Here is a 23,694-nt window from a genome sequence, read left to right as displayed (position 1 = left end):
TTGGTGGAAGCCTTAGAAATGGTCCTGGGGGAAGGCAGAACGAAGGAAGCCAGCGTCCGCTTCTCCAAATCCTGCTTCTGTTCAGTTGGGAGGGAGTGTGTCTGTTCTCTGAGCCACAGGGTCCCAATTCCAGATTATTTCCTCCTCCTCAGACTGAGGAGAGAGCCAAGCAGGGCCTGGGGGTTCCTCTGCCTGATATAACTGGAAGCCCTTTTCGGACCATTCAAAGAACTATTATAATATGAGCCTAGGACTTGCCGATCAGAAGGTCGGCGGTTCGAATCCCCGCGACGCAGTGAGCTCCTGTTTCTTGGTCCTGGCTCCTGCCAACCTAGCAGTTCGGAAGCACGTCAAAGTGCAAGTAGATAAATAGGTACCACTCTGGCGGGAAGGTAAAACAGCGTTTCCATGCGCTGCTCTGGTTCGCCAGAAGCGGCTTAGTCCTGCTGGCCACATAACCCGGAAGCTGTACGCCGGCTCCCTCTGCCAGTAAAGCGAGATGAGCTCCGCAACCCCAGAGTCAGTCACAACTGGACCTAATGGTCAGGGGTCCCTTTACCTTTATGACTTCCCTTGATCCAGACACTAGACTTCTGTTGATGCAGCCTAGAATAGCATTAGCCTCTTTTGCTGCTGCATCACACTGTGGGCTCATGTTCAGCTTGTGGTCCACCAAGACCCCCAGATCCTTTTTCCAGGTACTGCTAGTGAGCCAGGTGTCCCCCATCCTATGTTTGTGCATCTGGTTCTTCCCGCCTAAGAGCAGAACCTGACATTTGCCCCTACGGAAATTCATTCTGTTAGTTTGGGCCCAGTTCTCCAAGCTGTGAAGGTCACCTTGATCCCCCTTCTCTCTGCCATCTCTAGGCCCAAGCAGAAAACACCTCTGTGCCAGAGAGATCCTTTTTTATTCATCCAGTGGAGCGATGGCAGATACCCTTTTCCACAATACATCCAGACTGCGCCTCCCCATGGGGAGATTTGGTTACAACCAGAGGGAGATTTGGGTGTGGTGGGCCCCCTGTGGAAGATCTTCCCATTCTGGTCTCCACCAAAACCCATTGGCCAGTGGCACCACCAGTCATCAATGGCAAGTTAGGAAGGCATCAATGAGGACTAGGATTGTGCTTCGCTTGCGCAATCAGTGCGCACAGAAACCACCAGGCAAGTTCTAGCAGGAAACTGACCAGATAGAATAAATCCTGCAACTGAGACATTTTTGGGGGTTGTACATAATTTATTCTGGCTTCACGATTCAAGCATTTGGCTTGATTTTTTTGAGGGAGTGGAGAAGGCACAGAAGGAAGTCAGTGAGGACTAGAACCATGCTTCAAAATGAAGGCTGGAATTCTCACCTGTGGAAGATCTTCCCATTCTGGTCTCCACCAAAACCCATTGGCCGATGGCAATGTCAGTTATCAATGGCATGTTAGAAAGGCATCAATGAGGACTAGGGTTGTGCTTGGCCCAGTTCTCTAATGTTGAGGTCATTTTTTAACCCCGATTCTGTCTTTTTAACCCCGATTAGCTCTCCCTCCCAGTTTGCAGCCCCCCCCCCAATCTGAGAAACATTCTCTCTCTTCATTCATCCGAGTTATTTAGAAAGAAGGGGGCCCAAAACCCATTGCCCAATGGCAACGTCAGTCAGCATTGGCACTTAGAAAAGCATCAATAGACCTCAAATATTCCTCTGCGGGAAAGGAGACAAATGGGGAAAGCCTTCCCATTGTCTTTTTGCTTACAAATCCAGTCTTAAGGGTGTATTTGTGTATGCAGGGTGAGCCTGTGGATTCAGGAACTAAAATATTAACCATCACAAAAGGATGAGCAGGCTGCCCAGGCAATGCAATCAGTGACCATTATCAGGTATCCCGGCAAACAGGATTTTTGCTGAAGACCACCTCCTTCTATGATTAAAAAGAAAAAATTTAAAAAATGGCCAGTAGCACCTTAGGGACCAACTAAGTTGTTCTGGATATAAGATTTCATGTGCATGTTCTGTTATACCCAGAACAACTTCACCTTGCCAACAAAGGTCCGTATAGCTAAAGCCATGGTTTTCCCAGTAGTGATGTATGGAAGTGAGAGCTGGACCATAAAGAAGGCTGATAGCCGAAGAATTGATGCTTTTGAATTCTGGTGCTGGAGGAGACTCTTGAGAGTCCCATGGACTGCAAGAAGACCAAACCTCTCCATTCTGAAGGAAATCAGCCCTGAGTGCTCACTGGAAGGACAGACCCTGAAGCTGAGGCTCCAAGACTTTGGCCACCTCATGAGAAGAGAAGACTCCCTGGAAAAGACCCTGGTGTTAGGAAAGATGGAGGACACAAGGAGAAGGGGACGACAGAGGACGAGATGGGTGCACAGTGTTCTCGAAGCTACCAGCATGAGTTTGACCAAACTGCGGGAGGCAGTGGAAGACAGGGGTGCCTGGCATGCTCTGGTCCAGGGGGTCACAAAGAGTCGGACACGACTAAATGACTAAACAACAAGATGCTACTGGACAATTTTTTTAATTTTGGGGGGAAGGATTCTGCAGACCATCACGGCTACCTACCTGAATCCTTCTATGATGTTTTGGGGGGTGATCTTGGGCTACAGGGTGGGCAATTTCAAAAGTCTATATAAGGACCTGCGCACTATTGTTCAGGGTTCCTGTGTGCAGTGAGTGAGGACCCTGTTTCAACAGATTAATAAAGATCAGGCTTACTAGCTGCTTTGCTTCTCAAATATACTCTGGTTGGTCTCTGTTATTCCCGTCTACCGATAGAAAACCAGCATAAGGACTCTATACGGGCTCTTGGATACCCCATGCTATGGTGTCCAAACTTTTTTCAAAGAGGGCCAGATTTGATGAATTGAAGGGCTGTGAGGGCCGGCAAAAGTTGTTGACCTTTCTTTAGGATTTAAGTTGTTGAGGTTCTTTTAGGCTTTTACCCCAGGAAATAAACTGTCACAGGGGCCGGGCCAGATTAAACCTACTTGCGGGCCAAATTAGGCCTCCAAAATGGACTTTGCCCATGCCTGCGAAGGGAAAAGGAGCAGGTTTTTTCATATAACACCTATGCATTAATTTTATCATTTCACCTTGTTTTGAGTCTTTTCTTTTTCTCATTAACAATCAAGCGGCGTGTAAATTCTATGGAACAAATACATTTTTTAAAAGTGTTCATCCTACAATGGGTGGGGAAAGCCAGCCAGATGGGCAGAGAAGAAGAAGAAGAAGAAGAAGAAGAAGAAGAAGAAGAAGAAGAAGAAGAAGAAGAAGAAGAAGAAGAAGAAGAGTAGTAGTAGTAGTAGTAGTAGTAGTAGTTTGGACTTGATATCCCGTCTTTCACTCCCCTTAAGGAGTCTCAAAGCGGCTCACATTCTCCTTTCCCTTCCTCCCCCACAACAAACACTCTGTGAGGTTAGAGAACTGGGCCAAAACAAACAAGATGAATTTTAACAGGGAGAAATGTAAAGTATTGCACTTGGGCCAAAAAAATGAGAGGCACAAATACAAGATGGGTGACACCTGGCTTGAGAGCAGTACATGTGAAAAGGATCTAGGAGTCTTGGTTGACCACAAACTTGACATGAGCCAACAGTGTGACGCGGCAGCTAAAAAAGCCAATGCAATTCTGGGCTGCATCAATAGGAGTATAGCATCTAGATCAAGGGAAGTAATAGTGCCACTGTATTCTGCTCTGGTCAGACCTCACCTGGAGTACTGTGTCCAGTTCTGGGCACCACAGTTGAAGAAGGACACTGACAAACTGGAACATGTCCAGAGGAGGGCAACCAAAATGGTCAAAGGCCTGGAAACGATGCCCTATGAGGAACGGCTAAGGGAGCTGGGCATGTTTAGCCTGGAGAAGAGGAGGTTAAGGGGTGATATGATAGCCATGTTCAAATATATAAAAGGATGTCACATAGAGGAGGGAGAAAGGTTGTTTTCTGCTGCTCCAGAGAAGCAGACACGGAGCAATGGTTCCAAACTACAAGAAAGAAGATTCCACCTAAACATTAGGAAGAACTTCCTGACAGTAAGAGCTGTTCGACAGTGGAATTTGCTGCCAAGGAGTGTGGTGGAGTCTCCTTCTTTGGAGGTCTTTAAGCAGAGGCTTGACAACCATATGTCAGGAGTGCTCTGATGGTGTTTCCTGCTTGGCAGGGGGTTGGACTCGATGGCCCTTGTGGTCTCTTCCAACTCTATGATTCTATGATTCTAGGTGAGTGGGGCTGAGAGACTTCAGAGAAGTATGACTGGTCCAAGGTCACCCAGCAGCTGCATGTGGAGGAGCGGAGACGCGAACCCGGTTCCCCAGATTACCCGGTTTCCCAGACTACCGCTCTTAACCACTACACCACACTGGCTATAAGAAATAAAATGATTGTTTATTATTATTATTATTATTATTATTATTATTATTATTATTATTATGAATGCAATGAAAATAATGGATCCTACCCGACCAGCCATCAACACAGGTGTCTATGGTGTTAAAGCTACTCAGCAGTTTGCAACTCTTAACACCCAATCTGGCTTTTAAAAAAAAACAAAAAAACCTCTGGGTTTGATCTCAAGCGCTTACGTTGAATAAACCTGGTATCTTGCGCTCAGGCTGAAGGGAACAGTTGCTCTTCCACAAGCTGCACTAGGCTCCGCCCTCTTCCCACAGAAGCCACAGGCTCCGCCCTCTGCCCCGCCCCCGAACCCCAACAGGCTCCTCCCCCAGCCATATCAGTCAATGATGCTCTTGGCCCCGCCCATTCTCCAGGTGTTTGGAAATCAAGGAAAGGCACCAGAGAAGGAGACTCGAGTGATAAAACATGTAGAGCTTTGTTTGCAAGCGCGAAGCCAGGGGAGCAGGCGGGTTTCGCTCAGAGGGCCACATCGCGCGGGTGGAGCAGGGAGAAGGCGCCGTTCTTGCGGAAGAAGCTGTCAATGCGGCACTTGGGGGTGGGGGCGATGTGGCTGGTGGCCAGTTTCCCTGGGGAGACACAAAATGGTCAGGGTGAAGAACAGCAGAGCCACCTGCAGGATCAGGCCAGAGAGTGGCCCACCTACTCTAATAATAATAATAATAATAATAATAATAATAATAATAATAATAATAATAGAAAACTTTAGCAACTTAACTTCAAATACAATTTACATCCCCCTTGCAAAATATACAAAACAGCTTCCCAGCCTTACCTCTGGGGTATCTTTTTATCCCACCTTTGTTCTGCTGCACTGTATGGTGGAATCTACACCCAATTTAAAAAAAAAAAAAAACACTGCAAAAATGCTTTAAAAAAAAAACACAACGTTCCGAAAAATACATTAAATTTGGCATAGCTCGCCGCCGCCATCTGGTGTCACATTCGTGTATTACACTTTGCAATGCTTTTAAAACGTTTCATTTGCAGCTGTAAGTCCTGCCAAACTAAATCTAATGCGTATTTCCTCTAACGCATCTCTTGTCATTTTCAATCTGCTGCTCATAATTCAAATCCTGCCCGCGATTTCACTTGGTTTATAGTTCTTTCCCAAATATTCTGAGAAGGGTTTCTACTCTTCAACACAGAGTTCGTCGTTTTGATTTCTCCTTCCTGGTGTTTGCCAATTCTGCAGAGCCCATTAGCTTTGCAAGCCTTTCCTCTTTAGTCGGGTCTTCTTCTTCCTGCCAATTCTGCACCTATAGAATTCTGGTAGCTGTTGCTACGTACATAAATAGTTTGATCATATTCTTTGGAACGTTTGTCCCCAATATCCCCAGAAGAAAAGCTTCAGGCTTTGGAGAATTGCCAATTTTAACATCTCAGCACCCAGTGTCAGGAGTTCAGCCTACACTCGAGTAGGACCCTGGCAGAGACACCGGCCCAACTGGCATGTTCCCTCCTCCCTGGTCATTTGTTTGGGAGCTTCAAAAGCTTTCTTCTGCCCAAACATCACAGCGACAACAGACACCGGCACACTTAGGAATCCGCAGAGTCTTCGCAGCTTTTCGTGACAGACCTCAGCAACTCAGCATTTTGGCTAATCTACTTTATTTACATATAGACACACACGGAGCACTGCAACATGGCTCCCTCTCTCTCTAGCACCAGACAGCAAAGAGAAAGAACAAAGGACAATAGTCCCACTTCACAGAACACAGTAACACAAACATCTTGTCTCTGTCACTTCCCACTCCGTGGAGTCAAAACATATACCGTCATGTGATAGACAACAATCCCATGACTGCAATCATGGAGCAGGAATTCTAACACCCAGCTCCCACAGGGGCTGATGAGATGCCCCCCAAGGGAAACCTGCAAGCAGGATTTGAACACAAAAGCAACTCTCCCTTCCTGCAGTGTCCAGCAGTTCAGAAACTGTGTAGGCAGAGCATGGTCTGTTAGAATTCCTGCTCCATTATTGCAGTCATGGGATTGTTGTCTTTCACCTGATGGTATATGTTTTGACTCCACAGAGGGGGAAGTGGCGGAGAACAGCATTGGCCTTTTTTGCTGCTGCATCACACTGTTGGCTCATGTTCAGCTTGTGGTCCACCAAGACCCCTAGATCTTTTTCCAGTGTTCTGCTAGTGAGCCGGGTGTCCCCCATCCTATATTTGTGCATCTGGTTCTTCCAGCCTAACTTCAGAACCTGGCATTTGTCCCTATGGATCGGTCCCGCTTTGGCCAAACCCAGCTGTAGCCAACCGCTCTCCTGATGTTCTTCTGTCCCCTCCCATCCGCCCTGCCAGGTTCTCTAGAATAGCATTGGCCTTTTTTGCTGCTGCATCACGCTGTGGGCTCATGTTCAGCTTGTGGTCTGCTAAGACCCCAAGATTTCTGTGGAGGCAGCCCAGAAAAGCAACCTGACATTCCTGCGCAACCCAAAGCCAATTCCCGCCCACTAGTCTTTTTTTTTATAGAATATTTATTAAAATTTTCAATAATAATACAATGAAAATCAAAAAGAAAAAAAAGAAAAAAAATACAAAAATAAAAATAATTAAAAACACACAGAGTTTCCATTACTTATTTTCCATTAACTTATTTCCCGGACCTCCTCATACCTCCCTTTTTTGTATTCCAATTCAAATTGTTAGTTCAGCAAATCCTTACCAATAAATTTTTACCTATTTCTAAACCTTTTTTTCCATATTCTCTTACCCGCCCACTAGTCTTTTCCAGGGGGCACCCAGGACTCCCTTCCTCTCCTAGCAGCTATAAGGAATGATATGGTTTGAATGGAGCTAAAATGATTGAAGACCAACAACACAAAACGGATGCTGTTGATGAACTAATAACGAACTGTGTTGGTCAAAGAGCCAATGGAATGTGCATGTTCCGGCCAAGTGAACAGTACACACAAGGAAGCATAAAGACTGACTATACTACACTAGTTGCAAACAATGAGTGTTGAAACATGCCCAAAGCTACTCAGCACTAGTTCCCAGAAATGAGTGTTGTGATTTGCCAAGAACAGGCCAAGGACAAAGGACCTCTTGTTATTAAATATACAGTACCAAGAAAAAAGCCCACCAAGAACTCTGGCCAATATAAGTTTCAGCAGTGGGAGGGGTCCCTGCTCACAATTCAATAGTCAATAATTCGTTACAGCATTAGAGAAAATAAGTTATAAAACATCTAAATTCTAAATTATCATAAGTTATAATAATTTAGAATTTAAATGTATTTTCGTGTAATGTTTAATACTTCCAGCTGATGAAGGTGAATACATCGAAACAGGGCCCTGTCCTGGTTTCTGATCCATAATTTGACTTCTGACTTCTGCTCAATGATTGAAACTAAGACCTTCACGTCGAATTTGACTATAGACTAACATGAACATCTCTACTCATAAACTCTTATCTTTAATGCTGTAACGAATTATTGTGTTATACATATCCGTATGAGTTTGAGTTTGTAATCCTTGTTTGAGTTTGTAATCTCTATTTGAGTTTGTAATCCTTGTCAGAATACATACTTTTGAATGGATTAGTTTTGTTACAATTGACTATTGATTTGTGAGTACAGACTACTCCCACTACTAAAACTGATATTGGCCAGCGTTCTTGGTGTGCTTTTTTCAAGGACGAAGGACCGCCAAGAACATGCCAAGGAGTGACAAGACTCAGAAAAGCAGCAGGAAGAGTATATAAGAAGACTTTTCAGACTGGTTGCGCTTTCCTAGGGTACACGGCGTCTCATATATGTTAAACAACAGATAAAAGAACCTATTTGGTCATATAACAGAGTCAACTCCTATGCGCTGAGGTCCCTTCGGCCCCCTCGATGAAATATTTCAGGGAGTCGATCCCCAAAAGCTTATGGACATTGCCATTCAAATGGGTGTTTGCCACATCATGGGATCAATTGTGCAGGGTGGGGCTTGTTAACGGAGAAATCTGAGGGCTCCCTTGGACAAAAATCAAGGGCACCAGCCAGGAATACCAGAGCAAAACAGCAGCCAGTAGGCTTGGTCTTGATTGAAGACTGTCGCCACAGGACTCCCACCTGCCACAATGTGGAAGAAGATGGAAGCCCCGAACAAAAGTGAATCCAAACTTTTATTAGCTGCTAATCCCAATGTTACACCCCCCCCCAAACTACATCACGGTTACATCATGAAAGGTGAGCTCTGGTGGCAGTAATCTGAGCATCCTGGACCCTGCCCCATGGTTCTCCTTGCTCTCCACCAAACACCCATCAAGTGTAACAAAAAAGATATTTACATTTCCCTGTTTCCCAGCCAAGTTCATCACACCCTTTTGTCTTCATCTGGGTTTGGTATTTCCGGAATGGCTACCTGTCTGGCACTCAGGTATCAGGATGCCAGGGATTATCACTCAGGCAGAGGGGCTGCTGAGTAGCTGAGCTCACATGTCTATATGAATTTCTGAAGTTTTCCTAGTGAGCCAGTACATAGAGACATTGATCAGTGAATTCTTACATTTCGTATCGTGCAGCAGAGGCCATTTGAATAGATAGGAAGAAACTGTGATGAAGTGTTTTGTGGGGACAAATCACAAAAATCACAAAAGTGACTGTGCTGATTTTGGTAGTGGGGTGCATGTGCATGATATCTGCTGGAGGGGCAACCCCCCCAACCTATACATAAATTACTGCAACAGCTTACACACACACACACACCCGACATTTAATTTATCCAAAAACAGCAGCATCCCTCCCGCAACCCCTTGGTTAGTGCTGTGGGTTAAACCACGGAGCCTAGGGCTTGCCAATCAGAAGGTTGGCGGTTCGAATCCCCGCGATGGGGTGAGTTCCCGTTGCTCGGTCCCTGCTCCTGCCCACCTAGCAGTTCGAAACCACAAAGTGCAAGTAGATAAATAGATTCTGCTCCGTCGGGAAGGTAAACTGCGTTTCTGTGCGCTGCTCTGGTTCACCAGAAGCGGCTTAGTCATGCTGGCCACATAACCTGGAAAAACTGTCTGTGAACAAATGCGGCTCCCTCGTCCAGTAAAATGAGATGAGCGCCGCAACCCCAAAGTCGTCTGCGACTGGACCTAATGGTCAGGGGTCCCTTTACCTTTTAGCAGCAACCCTCCCGCACCCCCTCGGTTGGTGCCATGGGTTAAACCACAGAGCCTCTTGGGCTTGCTGATCAGAAGGTTGGTAGTTCAAATCCCCGCGATGGCGTGAGCTCCCATTGCTCTGTTCCAATTCTGCCAACCTAGCAGTTCGAAAGCATGTCAAAGTGCAAATAGATAAATAGGTACAACTCCAGCGGGAAGGTAAACGCCGTTTCTGTGCGCTGCTCTGGTTTCGCCAGAAGCGGTTTAGTCATGCTGGCCACATGACCTGGAAAAACTGTCTGCAGAAGCGGACAAACGCCAGCTCCCTCAGCCAGCAAAGCGAGATGAGCGCCGCAACCCCAGAGTCGGCCACAACTGGACCTAACGGTCAGGGGTCCCTTTACCTTTTAGCAGCACCCCTCCCGCACCTCCTCAGTCCCACTCACCCATCTGCCAGCCATAGTTGAAGTTGGTGGTGACAGGAAAGGTATATTTGTCCTCCGGGTTCAAGAGCAGGCGCAGCTTCAGGTAGCGCTTGCGCCCTTCGTCCTCGTGTGAGATGCCCTGGTACAGGAGGTTGCGCAGCTCCCGAGGCGCAGGCCTCATTTCCATCTCCAGGATCGCGGCGTCCACCCCGGTCAGGTCTCGCTCCCGCGCCAGCCCTACGGGGGCTGCCGTGAGAGGCGGGATGGGGCGCTGGGGGGTTACGTCCAGTGGGGCGGGTTTGACGGAGGGGAGCCGTAAGGTGTTGTCCACAGCCTTCTTCCGACGCTCCCTCTGCGCCTGCTGCTTGGCCTTCACGATGGCGCCGTACTTCTGGTGCCAGCGGTAGCGCATCACGAGCTCTTTGTTGTACTCCTCCTTCCAGAAGTTCTGCTGTAGGGTGTCCATGTTCAGCGGCCGCGCCATGGCTGGCTAAGGGACCTGCGGGCAGCGCCCAGGACTGTCCTCGATGCCACAAGCCGGCCGGTGAGCCAGAGTCAGGGGTGGGCATCCCTGGGGAGACCCCCTTGGGGTAGGCAGCGCCTCACAGATGCTTCAAGCAGCCCCTTGTGATGTCGTGGGTCTCCCCAGTCTCCTGCCAAAGGCATTGGTGGGGGGCAAAGGGGATCCTCAGCGGTGGCCCAGCTATGCCCTTATCCAGCTATGCCCTTAGCCTAACTCAGGGGTAGGCAATCTAAGGCCCCGGGGGCCAGATGCAGCCCAATCGCCTTCTCAATCCGGCCCACAGATGGTGTGGGAATCAGCGTGTTTTTACATGAGTAGAATGTGTTATTTAAAATGCATCTCTGGGTTATTTGTGGGGCCTGCCTGGTGTTTTTACATGAGCAGAATGTGTCCTTTTATTTAAAGTGCATCTCTGGGTTGTTTGTGGGGTCTGCCTGGTGTTTTTACATGAGTAGAATGTGTGCTTTTATTTAAAGTGCATCTCTGGGTTATTTGTGGGGTCTGCCTGGTGTTTTTACATGAGTAGAATGTGTCCTTTTATTTAAAAGGCATCTCTGGGTTATCTGTGGGGCCTGCCTGGTGTTTTTACATGAGTAGAATGTGTGCTTTTATTTAAAGTGCATCTCTGGGTTATCTGTGGTGCACAGGAATTAGTTCATTTATTTTTTTTTCAAAATATAGTCTGGCCTCCCAAATGGTCTGAGGGATGGTGGACCAGCCCATGACTGAAAAAGGTTGCTGATCCCTGGCCTAACTCCTGTTGTTGGTGCTCTGGTAACATTATTATTATTATTATTATTATTATTATTATTATTATTATTACTACTACTACTACTACTACTATTATTATTATTTTATATAGAATGCACACACAACAATACAACTTGTTGTTGTTGTTGTTTAGTCTTTTAGTCGTGTCTTGACTCTTCGTGACCCCCTGGACCAGAGCAAGCCAGGCACTTCTGTCTTCCACTGCCTCCCGCAGTTTGGTCAAACTCAGGCTGGTCGCTTCGAGAACACTGTCCCACTATCTCCTCCTCTGTCGTCCCCTTCTCCTTGTACAACTGTACAAGCATTCAAATACAGTGCTAACTCGGGTTACATACGCTTCAGGTTACAGACTCCGCTAACCCAGAAATATTACCTCAGGTTAAGAACTATGCTTCAGGAGGCAGTGGAAGACAGGAGTGCCTGGTGTGCTCCGGTACAGGGGGTCACGAAGAGGCGGACACGACTAAACAACATTTTAAAGCAGTATTCAAACACAGTTTGGCATGGAGTCTACTAGTTTCGAACAGTCACTGTTGCTTTTTGCATCCCTGTACCACACTCGAATCAGCGCCTGAATTAGCTTGTCGATAGCCGTACAGTCTGCAGCACAGGGGCGACTTTTGCATATTGCCCACCAATTCTCAATGGGGAATTCCCTGGCCAATCAAGTACCGTATTTTTTGCTCTATAAGACTCACTTTTTCCCTCCTAAAAAGTAAGGGGAAATGTGTGTGCGTCTTATGGAGCGAATGCAGGCTGCGCAGCTATCCCAGAAGCCAGAACAGCAAGAGGGATTGCGGCTTTCACTGCGCAGCGATCCCTCTTGTTGTTCTGGCTTCTGAGATTCAGAATATTTTTTTCCTTGTTTTCCTCCTCCAAAAACTAGGTGCGTCTTGTGGTCTGGTGCGTCTTATAGAGTGAAAAATATGGTGCCTGTATTTACTGCTCTGTCCTGAATTTCTTCACCACTTTCAATGTGTGACAGGGGGCTAGGTCCTGCTGCAACATCCCAGTGCCATCAGCATACCTCCTTTTCTTTCGTAGAACCTCAATATATTGTGGCGAGCGCATCACTCCTTCTATTGGCTGCAGGCTTCCGACACCATAATGATCAACTGACTTTTTGTGTTTGTTTTGAATACAGGGTTACGAGTAAGACAGAAAACATGCTTTGTTTCAATTAATTTTCACAAGGATGTAGGTGACATTTGACACTACCCTTCAATCTTCCCAGTGGTGGTTGTTTTGTTATGAATGGGTGCCCCTCACCCCAATGGGCAAAGACACAGCACCCTGTGTCTTGCAAAGGCGGTCCCATCTCTTGGAGACAGGAGAATGAGCTAGTGTCAATAATAATAATAATAATAATAATAATAATAATAATAATAATAATAAATTTTATTTATACCCCACCCCCTTGGCCAGAGCCGGGCTCAGGGTGGCTAACAGTAAAATTACAATGGAAACATAATAATAATAATAATAATAATAATAATAATAATAATAATTTATTTATACCCCGCCCATCTGGCTGGGCCTCCCCAGCCACTCTGGGCGGCTTCCATAAAAACCAAAAATACAGTAAAATATCACACGTTAAAAACTTCCCTGAACAGGGCTGCCTTAAGATGTCTTCTGAATGTGGTAGTTGTTTATCGCTTTGACATCTGCTGGGAGGGCGTTCCACAGGGCGGGTGCCACTACCGAGAAGGCCCTCTGCCTGGTTCCCTGTAGCTTTGCTTCTCGCAATGAGGGAACTGCCAGAAGGCCCTCGGCGCTGGACCTCAGCGTCCGGGCAGAATGATGGGGGTGGAGACGCTCCTTCAGGTATACTGGACCGAGGCCGTTTAGGGCTTTAAAGGTCAGCACCAACACTTTGAATTGTGCTCGGAAACATACTGGGAGCCAATGTAGGTCTTTCAAGACCGGTGTTATTTGGTCTCGGCGGCCACTCCCAGTCACCAGTCTAGCTGCCGCATTCTGGATTAGTTGTAGTTTCCGAGTCACCTTCAAAGGTAGCCTCACGTAGAGTGCATTGCAGTAGTCCAAGCGGGAGATAACCAGAGCATGCACCACTCTGGCGAGACAGTCCGCAGGCAGATAGGGTCTCAGCCTACGTACCAGATGGAGCTGGTAAACAGCTGCCCTGGACACAGATTTGACCTGTGCCTCCATGGACAGCTGTGAGTCCAAAATGACTCCCAGGCTGCACACCTGGTCCTTCAGGGGCACAGTTACCCCATTCAGGACCAGGGAATCCTCCACACCTGCCCGCCTCCTGTCCCCCAGAAACAGTACTTCTGTCTTGTCAGGATTCAACCTCAATCTGTTAGCCGCCATCCATCCTCCAACCGCCTCCAGACACTCACACAGGACCTTCACTGCCCTCACTGGTTCTGATTTAAAAGAGAGGTAGAGCTGGGTATCATCCGCATACTGATGAACACCCAGCCCAAACCTCCTGATGATCTCTCCCAGTGGCTGCATGTAAATGTTGAAAAGTATAGGGGAGAGGACAAAACCCTGAGGCACCCCACAAGTGAGAGCCCAGGGGTCTGAACACTCATCCCCCACCACCACTTTCTGGACACGGCCCAGGAGGAAGGAGCGGAACCACTGTAGGACAGTGCCCCCCGCTCCCAGCCCCTCTAGACGGTCCAGAAGGATGTTATGGTTGATGGTATCAAACGCCGCTGAGAGATCCAGCAGAACTAGGAAACAGCTCTCACCTTTGTCCCTAGCCCATCGGAGATCATCAACCAGTGCGACCAAGGCAGTTTCAGTCCCATGATGAGGCCTGAATCCCGACTGGAAGGGATCCAAATGGTCCGCTTCTTCCAGGCGTGCCTGGAGTTGTTCGGCAACCGCTCGCTCTATCACCTTGCCCAAGAATGGAAGATTTGAGACTGGGCGATAGTTGGCCATTGTGGCCGCATCTAAAGATGGTTTTTTAAGTGGCGGTTTAATAACCGCCTCTTTCAGCGGGTCTGGGAAGGCTCCCTCACGGAGGGAAGCATTCACCACCCCACGAAGCCCATCGCCCAGTCCTTCCCGGCTAGCTTTTATAGCCAGGATGGGCAAGGATCCAGGAGACAGGTGGTTGGTTTCACTCGTCCAAGCAGTCTGTCCACATCCTCGGAGGTAACAGATTGGAGGTAACATAATGGGGGGGGGGGGACCCAATTTAAAATACAGGTTAAAATGCAGCCTCATTTAAGTAGCGATAGATCAAGACCATAAGGGGAGGGAAACATAAGGGTCAGACTGAGTCCGAACCAAAGGCCAGGCAGAACAGCTCTGTCTTGCAGGCCCTGCAGAAAGATGTCAAGTCCCGCAGGGCCCTAGTCTCTTATGACAGAGCGTTCCACCAAGTCAGGGCCAGTACTGAAAAGGCCCTGGCTCTAGTTGAGACCAATCTAACCACCTTGCGGCTTAGGACCTCTAAAGTGTTGTTATTTGTGGACCTTAAGGTCCTCCGCGGGGCAGACCAGGAGAGGCGGGAAAGTAAAAGGGGGGGAAAGGCAGAGAGCTTGCCTGCTGCTGACGTGCTTGCTGCCAGCTCAGCAGACATGGGGCAACTGAGTTGGAGAACTTCCTCATTGCAGTTTCAGGGAAAGAATGACCCACGCAGTCGAAGCTGAAAATAATTCCCGGCTCTGGACAGGAGATGGAGATGAGGAAAGAATACCAGTGGAAAAAAGGATAGTGATTCACAGGAAGTTTTTATTGAGTCCACTCCAAGTGTTGGCTCCTCCCTTCAATTTAACAGGTTCATTCACAAGGAATCACAAAAATAATGACGACGATTAGCTATTATTAAAGATCACATTCAGAACAAAACAAACAGCACAAGTCATAAACATGGAAAAGCATAGAATATGGTTGGGTGTCGATTTTCTCTCTGAGACTCACCCCAGGCAGGACTTTTGCAAGAAACAAGTGGTATTCAGTGGAGAATTTTTGTGCAAATCGGGGGCTACAGAGAGATCTGATGGAGGACGTCAGAATGAAAGCGGCAGAATTTATTCCCGGCGCGACACCACCTCGGATGAGGTATAATGACATTTTCTTCTGCATGCATCTTCGAGACGCAAATCTGCAAGAATCTGCGTTTAAGTTTAATTAAAGACCACCGGTTTGCACTTCACAGATAGGAGTGTGTGTGTGTGTAGATTTGGGTTGTAAGTGTATTGCTGCATCAACAACCAGGGATCAGGACTTTAGCCCTGAAGGACACGGAAATGTCGGGCCTTCAAAAGATCCCAAATTGTTCTGCTGAGAAATATACCTTGGGACCCCCTTTTGTGGGGTGGAAGAAAGGGCCATAGGAGTATATGTAGAGGTTCCCTGGTCAATTACGGCACCAGAGGGAACTCGAACACAGCTCCAGTTATGCTGGGGGGGCGAGGGAAGTAGTGGCAGCACTCCTATTGCAGCAGAAAGTGCGAGATTAGCTCCCAGCTCCCAAAATACAGCAGACACACTAGAGAGCTAGAAATTTCAAACAGCAGGAACGTAGGGGACCAGAGGGACAACCCCTGGGCAGGGAGAGGAAGGGTCTGAATGGGGGTATATGTGCCGGAGCAACAGGAGAGGAGGGGAAGGCTCTTGATGGAAGAGTTGATGCTGGAGGAGCAGCCGGTCTACCGCAGGTCCTCGGCAGAGAACATTCCCTTGGCGCGGCGCAGGATCGAGTCCTTGGAGGCATCGTAAGGGTGCTCTTTGGAAGGGATTTCCAGCACCGCCGGGATGGACTTGGTGTGGGCGTCGATGGCGTGCCGGATCATCTCCGCAATGTACTGGTTGATGAGGACAATGCCAATGTCGTCGCGGCACAGGAAGCTCCTGGGGACAGAGAAGGGCAGAGCAAAAGAGGGTCACTGCTGGCCTGCCCCAAAGGGGTGTCTCTAGTACTCTCTGGGGACCGGGAGACAGCCGCCAGGCCAGCTGGGTGACTGGTACCTGGAGCCTGTTGCAACAGCAGACAAGGGGGAAATGTTGTCACATTTATATCTCAAAGCGTTGCATCGCGGCTAACCGATTGAGGTTGAATCCTGACAAGACAGAAGTACTGTCTTGGGGGGACAGGAGGCGGGTGGGTGTGGAGGACTCCCTGGTCGGGAATGGGGCAACTGTGTCCCTTAAGGACCAGGTGTGCAGCCTGGGAGTCATTTTGGACTCACAGCGGTCCATGGAGGCGCAGATCAATTCTGTGTCCAGGGCAGCTGTCTACCAGCTCCATCTGGTACGCAGGATGAGACCCTCCCTGCCTCGCCAGAGTGGTGCATGTTCTGGTTATGTCTCGCTTGGACTACTGCAATGCGCTCTACGTGGGGCTACCTTGGAAGGTGACCCGGAAACTGCAACTAATCCAGAATGCGGCAGCTAGACTGGTGACTGGGAGCGGCCACCAAGACCATATAACACCGGTCTTGAAAGACCTGCATTGGTTCCCAGTACGTTTCCAAGCACAATTCAAAGTGTTCGTCCTTTAAAGCTCTAAATGGTCTCGGTCCAGTATACCTGAAGGAGCATATCCACCCCCATCATTCTGCCCGGACGCTGAGGTCCAGCACCGAGGACCTTCTGGCGGTTCCCTCCCTGCAAGAAGTGAGGTTACAGGGAACCAGGAAGAAGACCTTCTCGATGGTGGCACACGCCCTGTGGTACACCCTCCCACCAGATGTCAAGGAAATAAACAACTATCTGACTTTTAGAAGACATCTGAAGGTTTTTAATATTTGATGAATTATTGTATTTCAGTATTTTGCTGGAAGCTGCTCGGAGTGGCTGGGGAAACCCAGCCAGATGAGTGGGGTATGTATGTATGTATAGATAGATAGATGATAGATAGATAGATAATAATAATAATTTGTGAGATCAGCAATAATAATAACTTTAGGGGCAGTTACAGATGGGTAGCCGTGTTGGTCTGCCATAGTCAAAACAAAAAAAATTCCTTCCAGTAGCACCTTAAAGACCAACTAAGTTAGTTCTTGGTATGAGCTTTCGTGTGCATGCACACTTCTTCAGATAACACTTCTTCAGATAACTTTAGGGGTTAGATGACCCTCAGGCTCCCTTCCAACAAGACCAGCACTGAAGCCACACTGCATCGAAGGAGGGACAATCTCAGAAGTGGACGCTGGCCCACTGCAAGTTCAAAGCTTCCCTGCTTCATATGCACCAGCCAAGGTTGGATAAATTGCCTGCCACAGAGCCACCAGCCCCTCGGGTCAGCAAAGGGCACATTCAGCAGAAGGATCTGCCACAAGGAGCTTCCTCAAGGTCACAGGAAAAGCAGGCAGGTCCTTCATTGGGTGCCAAGGAGCAGAGAAGGCTGGCGGAGGGCAGCTGCGGCCGGATCCGAAGGGCCTGGCTGGGACAGGGTGTTTGTGTGTAAACAGAGCACTGCCTGAACCCAGCTTCTTCCAGAAAAGGGGGTGGGGGGGAGAGGGAGAGGGAGAGGGAGAGGGAGAGGGAGAGGGAGAGAGAGAGAGAGAGAGAGAGAGAGAGAGAGAGAGAGAGAGCGCCACCCATTCCCTTTGCTGTACACCAGGCGTGGTCAACTCCCAAGAGACTGCAATCTACCCAGAGTTAAAAACTGGCAGTGATCTACCTCCCTTTTTGGGGTGCAGGGCAAAGTGGCTGAGCTTTTTTTAGGGGAGCCAATGATCAACCGGTGATCTACCACAGACGTCCAGTGATCTACCATTAGATCATGATCTACCTGTTGGACATGCCTGCATGTACACAAAAGGGGCTTAGAATTGCAGGGCTGGGACATAAATATTCGATTTTTAAGAAGGGCAATTCGCGAATGAGTTATTAACAGTGACTGGCCTTTCAGGCTTCCTCCATGTGATTGGAGTTCCCTTTTTGAATAATAAGAATTATGTGTCAGGGGGAGGAGGCATCAGGATTTTAGAGATGCTTAGGTGGGGCATGGTCAAAAAAAAGGTTGGGAACCACTGATCTAGTCCAATGAAGGAATCAGACTTCAGGAGGCAACGCTGGAAAGTACCACAAAATTGCACTGGAGCGTAAATATGGTTGGGTTTTGTTGCATTCAGCGGCCTGGGTTCAGATGCCATCCGTAAACTACGCTTGGCATCAGCCTAAGGCATGGGTAGGCAAACTAAGGCCCCGGGGGCTGGATTCGGCCCAATCGCCTTTTAAATCCGGCCCACGGACGGTCCGGGAATCAGTGTATTTTTACATGAGTAGAATGTGCCCCTTTATTTCAAATGCATCTCTGGGTTATTTGTGGGGCATAGGATTTCATTCTCCCCCACCCCCCAAAAAAAAATATATAGTCCGACCCCCCCACAAGGCATGAGGGACAATGGACCGGCCCCCTGCTGGAAAGGTTTGCTGACCCCATGGACTAAGGTAAGGTAAAGGTAAAGGACTCCTGGACGGTTAAGTCCAAACAAAGGCGACTTTCAGGGCAAAGGAGCCAGCGTTTGTCCACAGACAGCTTTCCAAGTCATGTGGCCAGCAGGACTAAACCGCTTCTGGCGCAACGGAACACTGTGATGGAAACTAGAGCGCATGGAAACGCCGTTTACCTTCCCGCCGGAGCGGTATCTATTTATCTACTTGCGCTTTAACGTGCTTTCGAACTGCTAGGTTGGCAAGAGCAGGGACCGAGCAACGGGAGCTCACCCCGTCGCGGGGATTCGAACTGCCGACCTTCTGATCGGCAAGCCCTAGACTCTGTGGTTTAACCCACAGCGCCACCCGCATCTCTAGGGCAAGGCTGCACAAGCTCTAGGGCCCAGGACCCACCCTCCCCACTCGTTTCCCCTTCTGCTTTGGGAAGGGCATTGTTGCGTGGCAGAGCATCTGAAATGTAAGAAACAGGAAACAGACAAGGGCAGAAACAAGCCACATTTATGAGAACCAGGCCCATGGTTTGAATCCTACCAGCCGGCCAAGAAAGGTCACTGGGGGTGACCTTGCTGGGCAGCCTCTCCATCTCTCAGCCCAGCCCACCTTGTTAGGTTGTTGTTGTGGGGGGTGAAATGAGGAGGGGTGTGGGGAGCTACGTAAATCCTCGGAGGAGAGAGAAAAGGGGGGGGGGGAATTTCAATAAAATTAAGAGGAGAACAAGCGGATAATGGCGCTTTTTAAACATATATAAACATACATAAACATACACACACATATAGCTGTTCTTTCAGATTTGCATACACACACACATACACACACACACAAACACAGACAAACATATATATATATACACACACACACACACACACACACACATATCTGTTCTTGCAGATTTGCATACACACACACACACACACACATTTATACATGTATACACACACACACACACAAACATATATACACACACACACACACACACACACAACACAAACACACACATATCTGTTCTTGCAGATTTGCATACACACACACACACACACACACATTTATATATGTATACACACACACACAAACAAACATATATATATATATACACACACACACATCTGTTCTTGCATTTGCATATTATACACACACACACACACACACACACACACACACACAGAGGATCCCCCCCGTGCCCTCAGAATGGTCTCTCCCGCGCCCCCCCCCGTCCCTGGGGGCGCCTTGGTCTCTCCCGCGCCGTCTCCCGGCAACCGCGCCCCCCCCCCCCCGCGGCCCTCACCGGAAAGCGTCCTCGATCTCGGCCAGCGCCGTCTCCTTCTCCACCACCAGGAAGTTGGGGCGGCGGTGCTTGTCGAGCTCGCCGACGCCGCCCAGCAGGAACCCGGTCACGGTGTCCTCGTCGCCCAGCACCGCGATCAGCTTCCCCCGGCCGGCCATGGCTGCTGACGGACGAGGACGAGGAGCGCGCTTCCGCGAAGAATGGCCCCGCGCAGCCGCCGTAAGGAGGTTTTATGCGGCGGGCGGGGGAAAGCGCGGGGAGGGGAGGCGCAGGCGCGGTGCCCGCGGGGGGCGGTGCCCTCCTGAGGCGCATGCGTGGTGGCGGGTGGAGAAGCCTTACGGAGAAAGGGCGGAAGGGCAGCCTCTTCCACAGAGATAAGAAAATGCAGAGTGATACACGGGTTGTTTTTACTCCGGGTTAACTAGACGCCTTTTTTATTTCTTTTCCTTGATTTGGCCGGACTGTTTGGGGAATGAGTTTTTTTCCACATCTTCAGAGCAAAGAACTAATTGCAGCCTTTCTCCTCTTAAGTGCTTTTTTTTCTTTTAAAAAAAATGTTTAGGGGTATTCTCATTTTGACTCAAGAAAATCACCATTTTGTAGTTCAAATTGTTGTCTTTGTCCATGGAGTTTTCTTGGCAGGGATAACTGGAGTGGCTTGCCGGTTCCTCCTCCAGGTGGATCACGTTTGGTCAAAACTCTCCACTATGACCTGTTCATCTTGGGTGCCCTGCTCGGCATAGTTCATAGCTTCTCTGAGTTCTTCAAGCCCCTTCGCCACGGCAAGGCAGTGATCCATGAAGGCCTTTGACTGTGTCGACCACGGCAAACTATGGCAAGTTCTTAAAGAAATGGGAGTGCCTGATCACCTCATCTGTCTCCTGAGAAATCTCTATGTGGGACAAGAAGCTACAGTTAGAACTGGATATGGAACAACTGATTGGTTCAAAATTGGAAAAGGAGTACGACAAGGCTGTATATTGTCTCCCTGCTTATTTAACTTATATGCAGAATTCATCATGCGAAAGGCTGGGCTGGATAAATCCCTAGCCGGAATTAAGATTGCCGGAAGAAATATCAACAACCTCTGATATGCAGATGACACAACTTTGATGGCAGAAAGTGAAGAGGAATTAAAGAACCTTTTAATGAGGGTGAAAGAGGAGAGCGCAAAATATGGTCTGAAGCTCAACATCAAGAAAACGAAGATCATGGCCACTGGTCCCATCACCTCCTGGCAAATAGAAGGGGAAGAAATGGAGGTAGTGAGAGATTTTACTTTCTTGGGCTCAATGATCACTGCAGATGGTGACAGCAGCCACGAAATTAAAAGACGCCTGCTTCTTAGGAGAAGGGCAATGACAGGCCTAGACAGCATCTTGAGAAGTAGAGACATCACCTTGCCAACAAAGGTTCGCATAGTTAAAGCTATGGTTTTCCCAGTAGTGATGTATGGAAGTGAGAGCTGGACCATCAAGAAGGCTGATCGCCGAAGAATTGGTGCTTTTGAATTATGGTGCTGGAGGAGACTCTTGAGAGTCCCACGGACTACAAGAAGATCAAATCTCTCCATTCGGAAGGAAATCAGCCCTGAGTGCTCACTGGAAGGACAGATCCTGAAGCTGAGACTCCAAGACTTTGGCCACCTCATGAGAAGAGAAGACTCCCTGGAGAAGACCCTGATGTTGGGAAAGATGGAGGGCACAAGGAGAAGGGGGCGACAGAGGATGAGATGGTTGGATAGTGTTTTCGAGGTTACCAGCATGAGTTTGTCCAAACTGCGGGAGGCAGTGGAGGACAGAGGTGCCTGGCGTTCTCTGGTCCATGGGGTCACGAACACGACTAAATGACTAAACAACAACAGTTCAAATTGGGGAAAATACAGTAAATGGACAAAATGTACAAATATTTACAGAATGTTTAGGGGTATGTGTACCCCTACGTCCCCCCAGAAAAAAGCACAGCACCTCTTAATCATTTTAGGGCTGCCATGTATCCGGAATTTCCCTGATTCGCAGTCAGAAATAACATCTAAGTGGATTTTTTCAAAAATCAGCTTAAATGTCTGAGTCAGTTCAGGTCTATGACAACCCATGTCAGAAGTGTTGGTGCGTTTGTTTGTCGTTTGGTTGAGATTTTCCTTAAAAATAGCTCAAAAACTTCAATTTATTTTATTTATTTTTGAGATTTTTGCACAGAAAAAGCTCAACAACTTTTGTGTCCAGACTTTCACTTTTTGCAAGATGACAACCTTCAAAATTAAGGACTGCACAAAATTAAGGGACTGGTCAATGGGAACTCATCCCGTCGTGGGGATTCGAACTGCCAACCTTCTGATCAGCAAGTGCAAGAGGCTCAGTGGTTTAGACCACTGCACCACCCCGATCACCTATTTAGTAGCTTAGGGCCTCATCAAATCTAAATCCGGCCCTGAGTCTTCTCCATCTGCAGCATCTCCCATCTGCTGCTGTCGAATGGCTCTTACCATCAGAAAGTTCTTTCTAATGTTGACTTTGAATCTCCTTAATGTCATTTGAATCCATTGGCTCCCATCTTTGTCATATCCAGTTATTAGTTTTTTCTGATGTTTAATGCTAGTCCTAACACTGCACATTCCATGGCATGGCATGTAATTCTTAAGCTGCGCATGTTTCTATGTGCCGTGCCTCTTTAGTTGTGATTCCTGCGTTGCAGGTGGTTGGACTAAGTTGTCCTCTTCTAATGCTACAATTCTATGCTTTGCTTACCGGCAACAAAACACAATATGAAGCAATGGTTTATTGGTAGCTTACAAACCGTGGTTTAACTATGGCTTGGCATTATGTGTAAACTTAGCAACCTCCCTTTTCCAACCCTTTTTTTCTTTTTAATTTACACACACCCATAATTCATGATTAAAAAGGATGTGGGTGGCGCTGTGGTCTAAACCACTGAGCCTAGGGCTTGCCGATCAGAAGGTCGGTGGTTCGAATCCCCGCGACGGGGTGAGCTCCTGTTGCGTGGTCCCAACTCCTGCCCACCTACCAGGAGGTTGCAAGTTCAAGTAGATAAATAGGTACGGCTCCGGCGGGAAGGTAAACGGCATTTCCGTGCACTGCTCTGGTTCGCCAGAAGCGGCTTAGTCATGGCCACATGAACAGGAAGCTGTATGCTGGCTCCCTCAGCCAGTAAAGCGAGATGAGCGCCGCAACCCCAGAATCGTCTGTGACTGGACTTAACGGTCGGGGTCCTTTACCTTTATAATTCACAATTATAAAGATATTAAGGTTTGCAATTAATTACATCACACTTCACATGTTCCCAATTGCAGCTTAATTTGTTTTATGCTGATCCCAGTGCAATAAGAGCGGCTTCCTGTTTTTCCTAAAACTCTCTTGCTGATTGTCTCCTTCCCTCTCGTTGTTTGCATCTCAAAATGTCGTTCATCATCGTCCCAGATTTTGCTCTTGAAGGGGTCTGTTCTTGTGTCTGTTAAACAACCACGGTTTGTAGCCTTATGAGGCTTTGCCCTCGGGTGGGAAAAATATTGCGCCCGGGAAAGGGAAAATGGGAGTCAACAGACACTCAAGGAATAGTTTCGGAGAAAAAGCTTTATTTCTACCATCCATGAACTGGTAGAAGGAGCAAGTGTGATAGTTCACAAACAAGCACAAGTTCACGGTCATATGCACAGAGTATATATTCCCCTTCCAGTTCCCTCCCCTTTCTCCTCCCTCAGGAGTCCTGCCCCATGTTGTGTTTCCTGAGCATGTACAGAAAGCTCCTGTCTTGGACTCTTGGCACCCTTCCCAGGAAAGG

At 48.1% G+C, this 23,694-nt stretch overlaps 3 protein-coding genes across 3 annotated transcripts in view; 1 reads left to right on the top strand and 2 right to left on the bottom strand.

The window, feature by feature from the left end:
• The window catches only part of LOC309378669 (interferon-induced protein with tetratricopeptide repeats 5-like), a 191,789-nt gene that overhangs the window by 61,153 nt on the left and 106,942 nt on the right, over positions 1-23,694 (top strand). The gene's annotated exons all lie outside the window — the stretch shown is intronic.
• On the bottom strand, positions 4,802-10,501 carry SPMIP1 (sperm microtubule inner protein 1). Its single transcript, XM_081927480.1, has 2 exons — positions 9,944-10,501; positions 4,802-4,976 (listed from the first exon to the last, which is right to left on the bottom strand). Exons 1-2 carry the CDS (start codon positions 10,404-10,406, stop codon positions 4,867-4,869), a joined length of 573 nt encoding a protein of 190 aa, XP_081783606.1. The 5' UTR covers positions 10,407-10,501; the 3' UTR covers positions 4,802-4,866.
• On the bottom strand, positions 14,920-20,113 carry ATP6V1F (ATPase H+ transporting V1 subunit F). The gene is made up of 2 exons (XM_081927534.1): positions 19,897-20,113; positions 14,920-16,061 (listed from the first exon to the last, which is right to left on the bottom strand). The coding sequence occupies exons 1-2, from the start codon at positions 20,052-20,054 to the stop codon at positions 15,860-15,862; spliced, it is 360 nt and encodes a 119-aa protein (XP_081783660.1). The 5' UTR covers positions 20,055-20,113; the 3' UTR covers positions 14,920-15,859.

The sequence above is a fragment of the Podarcis melisellensis genome (assembly GCF_964234715.1).
Source record: "Podarcis melisellensis genome assembly, chromosome: 10".
In the NCBI taxonomy this organism is placed as follows: domain Eukaryota; kingdom Metazoa; phylum Chordata; class Lepidosauria; order Squamata; family Lacertidae; genus Podarcis; species Podarcis melisellensis.
Note: the sequence above shows the minus strand (reverse complement) of the source record. Positions and strands in the feature narration are given on the sequence as shown.

Coding starts and splice junctions, on each gene's coding strand:
- SPMIP1 (XM_081927480.1), bottom strand. CDS start 10,406: ATGGCGCGGCCGCTGAACATGGACACCCTACAGCAGAACTTCTGGAAG. Junction 4,977..9,943: donor CAACTATGGCTGGCAGATGG/GTGAGTGGGACT, acceptor GTGTCTCCCCAG/GGAAACTGGCCACCAGCCAC.
- ATP6V1F (XM_081927534.1), bottom strand. CDS start 20,054: ATGGCCGGCCGGGGGAAGCTGATCGCGGTGCTGGGCGACGAGGACACC. Junction 16,062..19,896: donor GAGATCGAGGACGCTTTCCG/GTGAGGGCCGCG, acceptor CTCTGTCCCCAG/GAGCTTCCTGTGCCGCGACG.